We start from the raw sequence: 5,848 nt of genomic DNA on the forward strand, positions 1-5,848 counted from the left end.
CTAGGCTCTGACGTCAGGCTTCCGGGAAGGCTCCGCGAGACGCCGCTAGAGGGCGCCGCTGGGGAACCGGCGCGCCCCTCTCCGCCCCGGCTCGCGCCTCCTGGGTTCACACGGGTGCCGGAAGAGAGGGCGGCACCCAGAAGACGGGGAGGGGGGGGGCGGTTGCAGCCTCATTGGACGATGTGCCGTCTACTCACGGCTCAGGGTGGGGCTTTTTCATGCTAAAAAGCGGGGCTCGACAGCGGCTCCAGCGCACGTAGCTTCAGTTGCAGTAGCTTGCGTTTTCTCGTTGTTCACCGAGGTTCCCTGGGTCATGGTGCCAGCCTGACTGAGAAGAGGACGCTCCCGGGAGACGAATGAAGAACCACCTTCTCCTGCTGTTCAAATACAGGGGCCTGGTCCGCAAAGGGAAGAAAAGCAAAAGACGAAAATGGTTAAATTCGTGATCCGCCCGGCCACCGCCGACGACTGCAGTGACATCCTGCGGCTGATCAAGGTAGCGGGAGGCCCAGGCCCTTCCTGGGGCGAAGTGGGCGGCGGGGGAAAGGGGCGGTGGCTCTGTTTCCGGCCGAGTCCGCATCCCGGGCTAGTTCCTCTCCCCGCCCGCTTCCCCCAGCCCTGCTCCGGGCCGGGCTCCGGGAACTGATCGCCTCGCCACCGCGCCCACCCCATTCCCTCTGGGCTGACTGGGGCCTCACTTAGTTTTTTGCTTCTCTCCCTTTCTCCCCTGTGCATCGCCCCAGGAACTGGCTAAATATGAATACATGGAAGAACAAGTAATGTTAACTGAAAAAGGTAACGCAACAGTGGCGGAGCAGGGAACGAGTGTCGGGTTGCCTGTCACCTTCACCAGGCCAACACTGTCCCTGTCGCCCTATCTTGCAGATCTGCTAGAGGATGGTTTCGGAGAGCACCCCTTCTACCATTGCCTGGTGGCAGAAGTGCCCAAAGAAAACTGCACTCCGGAAGGTAACCGCCCTCCCGTCCCAGAAGCCAGAGACCTAGTGTGTAAACGTAGTGTCTGCCGTGTAGAACCACTGACAACACAGGCCGAGGTTACTTATTGAGAAATTGGCCAGAAATAGCCAGCCAGTGTTCAAACTACTGAGAAAAAAAAATAGATGTGCTGCACTTAATAGGGCGGGTTAGAATTGCTGTTTAAGTAAGTATCAGTGCTGTGGAGACCGGAAGAGTTAGGTATGTCATTTGTTGTAATTCAGTTTCATAAATGGTTCTTTGTTTGACCCTAACGTAACCTTTTTTGTAATCGTGTTAAATCACATTTTTTTCTTTAATTTGTCCCAATCTTCAGGTTACAGTCTCTAGCTTCGCCATGTACATGGCCCTTCCGTGTACATGGATGGGCGGGGAGGTAACTAAAAGATCCTTTACCCAATAAAGTAGATGATCATGATAAAAATGAGGTAAGGCCCTGTTATCACACACTTAAAACACGGTAGATCAGAAACTAGTCTACTTGCTTCCTGTGTTTGCAGAGGACTATAAAATGGCAAGAAAGTTTAATTTGAAACCTTTGCCTCCATTTGAAGTTACAGGCACCCAGTAAAAGGGAGTCTGATTTTATTTTGCTGGTCCCTGTTGACCGGTCAGAAGACAGAGTTAAAAGGGGAAGTTATTTGGCTGGGTGCGTAAGTTTTTTTTCGATGCCTGTTCCCTAAGCTAGAAGAAATGAGCAGAAAAATAGGGATGAGGTACTTTTTAAAAGTATGTGGATGTTACATAATACCTGTTTATGGATACCTCTGCTTCTTCTGGCTTAAAAACTGGGGAGAGCAAATCGAAAAAGTTCTTAATTGGAAGGCAAGTTCTGAAATTAAACATTACACTTTTGGCCTAATGTCCTCATCTTAAGGAAGCAGAGTTTCTAAACGACAAATATTTACTATTCTGAACTGCCGTGTAAACTTTATTCCCAAGTCAACATACAAATATATCAATAGGATGTGAATAATGTGTGTGTTTAGTTTAAGACCATAGCAGTTTTTCTCTGGCAAGTAATGAAAGTATTCTCGCTTCCTGAGTATGAGATCCAGCAGGTTGCAGAGTGGCCAGTCCACGGTTTTTGCCTGGCTTCAGGCAGCTCTACTGTGTGCTTTTTGCAAATACATATTCTTGGAGCAGTGAGGTCGTCCAACTGTGGCCTTGGACTGCACTAGCCTAAAGGTCAGGAGACAGTCCAGTTCAGTGGCTACTTATTTCTGTAATACATGCATGTGTATTCTTGAAAACCTATGATAGGGTTCTGATTTTGCAGCTACAACTTCAATGGATTATTTTACATCCATAGCTCATGTGACATTCTTATTACAGGACACAGCATTGTTGGTTTTGCCATGTACTATTTTACCTATGACCCATGGATTGGCAAACTCCTGTATCTTGAGGACTTCTTCGTGATGAGTGATTATAGAGGTATGATTGAGTTCAGGGGGGTGGCTCTAAAGGGAGGGTTTGAAGTCCTTCAAATAACCTTTTAAATGGTATTTCTCTTTCTTTTAGGTTTTGGAATCGGATCAGAAATTCTGAAGAATCTAAGCCAGGTATGTCTTGGTTTTGGGTTTCTGAATTTATAAGACTTACTGGATTATTTTAATGACTGAATCAAAAGTGGGTCTTGGAAAACGGGTGAAATGTCTGTCACTGAGTTTGCATTTTACTCTCCCCTACATATAACAGGTTGCTATGAAATGTCGCTGCAGCAGCATGCACTTCTTGGTAGCAGAATGGAATGAACCTTCTATCAACTTCTACAAAAGAAGAGGTGCTTCTGATCTGTCCAGTGAGGAGGGATGGAGACTCTTCAAGATTGATAAGGAGTACTTGGTGAAAATGGCAGCAGAGGAGTGAGGAGTGCTGGTCTACACGATGACAGCATCCATTCTATTAGAAAAAAAATCCCATCTTATCTTGCTTTCTATCCTGTTTGTAGTGAAATAATAGAATGAGCACCCATTCCAAAGCTTTATTACCAGTGGCGTTGTTGTATGTTTGAAATGTGTGGTCTCTTGAAGATGGCGATGCAGTTTGGAGTCAGATTTCTCCTTGAACATCTTTTGATAAATAGGGCGGTGTGATCTTAATGTATATGAAAAAAAAACTTCATTCTTGTGAGTCATTTAAATGTGTACAATGTACACACTGGTACTTAGAGTTTCTGTTTTAATTCTTTTTTAATAAACTACCCTTTGATTTCATCTTCTAGTGTAAGCATTTTTTTTTATTTTAAACCTATTCTTAATTATTATATTACTTTCAATTGTAAACATTATTTCTTAGGAGAACAATTGCAAATATTCCTTAGGAGTCAGTGGACGATACTGAAAACAATGCTGTCAGCAAATACTTAGTTTTGACTGAAAAATCAAAATTCACAGTATAAACAAAACCTGGATTTAAAAAAGCATAGAAATATATTTAACATTCAAGTTGTTGCAATAAAAGCTGGCCAGGTGTAAGCATATTTACTAATCCTTTAATAAGACATTTTTCTTGCTGCTGGCCAAGAAATAAAACTTAATTGTTTAAACAGATCTGGAAAGAAACCAGTTGAATCCCAAGGTAAACATAGCAACATGTAAAAGATGACTTTACATTGATGACAATACACTTCACCTGCAGAATTGTCAAGAGCTTAAAAACCGAGGCTCACAGTAAATGAAACCATTTGTTAATGCCAGTGAAAGAGGCAGAGGTGGGATTCTGAAACCCTGGAAATCATTGGGAAAAAGTCTTGCCCACAACAATCTCATGCTACACAGAATACTATTTGGAAGGAGAAGGGGATCACTTTGCTAATCACACAGGAATAAAAATCGCACATTTTTACAGGAAATTTACAAACGGGCTGGAGTTGGACACAGGTACCAGTACAGTAAGGGAAGTTAGCATTCTACCTGGAGGGTGAGTAAGCTAGGAGGAGTGTTTGAAACCACTAGGGGGTAAGAAATAAATATTTCATTTTCTCTTGGACTGAAAATGAAACTCAGAATGGGCAAGAGGAAGAGACTTTATTAGATATGTGAACTCCTTTTTTTACTCATTACATTGATCTAAATTCCTAAACCCACTAATTACAGTAATAATGAAAACAGGGAGTTGGTAAGAACCACTGTACTGATTTCCAAGATAAATGTTTTACAAAAGTCACCAGATACCTGAAAAACAATACTCCCTTTCTTCTTTGTGTTTTCCAGGAAATAAATACTGGGGGCTCCTCAGTCGAAGGGGTGATTTTCCCTGCAGTCAGTCAGCTGTTTTCAGTGTCTTACGATTTCTTAAATTAGAAGGCAGCCATATAAACAAGTGTTATCCTGTATTGTTTTTGATACAGGAGAGCACTGGGGTTTATTCATTTCAGCCAGCATGCCACCAAAACAGGCTTATAGAATCCATTCTTAACCAAGGTCCTGCTAGGATGGCAAGTAACTACAGGAGAGAGACCCTAACAAACAAAAGGATTAACAACGCAAGGAGGCCTTGTGGGGAAAGAGGACATTTTGAAAATTTTGTTTTAGAAAGTGGGCCTCTGAGGAAAACAACTACATGCTGACTGCAGTTAAATACGTGAATAAATTAGATTAACCAAGCAAGTTACAATATAACTCTTTGTTTTCTCATTCCGCTTAGAGTTTAGCCCTAAAGGCCCAGGGCTGTCACCAACAGAAGCCTTTGTGAAGTTTTTGTGTCCATTTTAAAGAAGTCTCTTAAGTTTAAAATATAGAAGCTGAAACACCACAGCATCTCCTCACTGAACATTCATCTCAATCACAGCCATCTCTTTTAAAACCTTAACTATAAAACAAATCTATAAAGCTTTAAATCAGGCAAGTAAAAAAAAAACGTTCTGGGGAAATTACATGAGAGGAAATAAACAATGATAAACCTGGAAAAGGTAGGGGGAGTCCACAGAAGCGACACCTCTGTAAAGATCATTTGAAAATTACTATTTTACTAAAATATGCCTGACATAATCTTTTGAGAATAGTATTTTAGGCCTAAGGACTTGCCAATTATTACATGAGAACATCTTGGGATTTTCTCTGTGTTTTTTCTTTTAAGAAAGATACTTGTTATTTCCTAAGTTAATTATGTCCCTTAAGAGGCTTATAAAATCAAAATTTTGGATACACTAGTCTCTCCTCATCCATGGGAGATATGTTCCAAGATGCCCAGGGATGTCTGAAACCACAGACAGTACCAAACCTACATATGCTATGTTTTTGTCTATACACACATACCTATGATAAAGTTTAATTTCTAAATTAGGCATAGTAAGAGATTAACAACAATAACTAATAATAGAACAATTATCACAATATACTGTAATAAAAGTTGTGTGACTGTGGTCTTCATTTCTGTTTCTCTCTCAAAATATCTTACTATGCTGTACTCACCCTTTCACTTAAAGGAAAAGTACTTTACAGCTTCCCTTCGGCACGTCTGAATCGCCAACTGTTTGAGTCACCCTTATTTTACTTACTCACGGCTCCAAAGCAGAAGAAAGTCATTATTCTGCTTTGGAGCCGTGAGTAAGTAAAATAAGGGTGACTCGAACACAAGCACTGCAATTCTAGACAGTCAATCTGATAACCCAGCCTGCTACTAAGTGACTAATGGGTAGGGACCATGTACAGCACGGAGGTAGGGGACAAAGGGATGATTCAGGTCCTTGGAGTGGGACTGCATGAGATTTCATCACCACCACTCAGAACCATGTACAATTTAACACTTAACGAATTATTTATTTCTGGAATTTTCCATTTAATATTTTTGGACCATGGTTGACTATGAATAACTGAATCGGTGGAAACCAAAATTGTGGATAAGG

General features: G+C 41.7%; 1 protein-coding gene across 1 annotated transcript; it reads left to right on the forward strand.

Moving 5' to 3' along the window:
- Window positions 1–263: 263 nt before the first annotated feature.
- SAT1 (spermidine/spermine N1-acetyltransferase 1) lies at window positions 264–3,215 on the forward strand. The gene is made up of 6 exons (XM_016165697.2): window positions 264–496; window positions 744–795; window positions 886–969; window positions 2,332–2,433; window positions 2,521–2,561; window positions 2,698–3,215. Exons 1-6 carry the CDS (start codon window positions 431–433, stop codon window positions 2,866–2,868), a joined length of 516 nt encoding a protein of 171 aa, XP_016021183.1. The 5' UTR covers window positions 264–430; the 3' UTR covers window positions 2,869–3,215.
- Window positions 3,216–5,848: the final 2,633 nt, after the last annotated feature.

Source organism: Rousettus aegyptiacus, unplaced genomic scaffold, assembly GCF_014176215.1.
Source record: "Rousettus aegyptiacus isolate mRouAeg1 unplaced genomic scaffold, mRouAeg1.p scaffold_m13_p_9, whole genome shotgun sequence".
NCBI classification, from domain to species: domain Eukaryota; kingdom Metazoa; phylum Chordata; class Mammalia; order Chiroptera; family Pteropodidae; genus Rousettus; species Rousettus aegyptiacus.

Bases quoted from the DNA above. Each gene is read 5' to 3' on its own strand.
- SAT1 (XM_016165697.2), top strand. From the start codon at position 431: ATGGTTAAATTCGTGATCCGCCCGGCCACCGCCGACGACTGCAGTGAC. The intron at 2,434-2,520 runs GTATGATTGAGT...TCTTTCTTTTAG, and splicing joins CGTGATGAGTGATTATAGAG to GTTTTGGAATCGGATCAGAA. The intron at 2,562-2,697 runs GTATGTCTTGGT...TACATATAACAG, and splicing joins TTCTGAAGAATCTAAGCCAG to GTTGCTATGAAATGTCGCTG.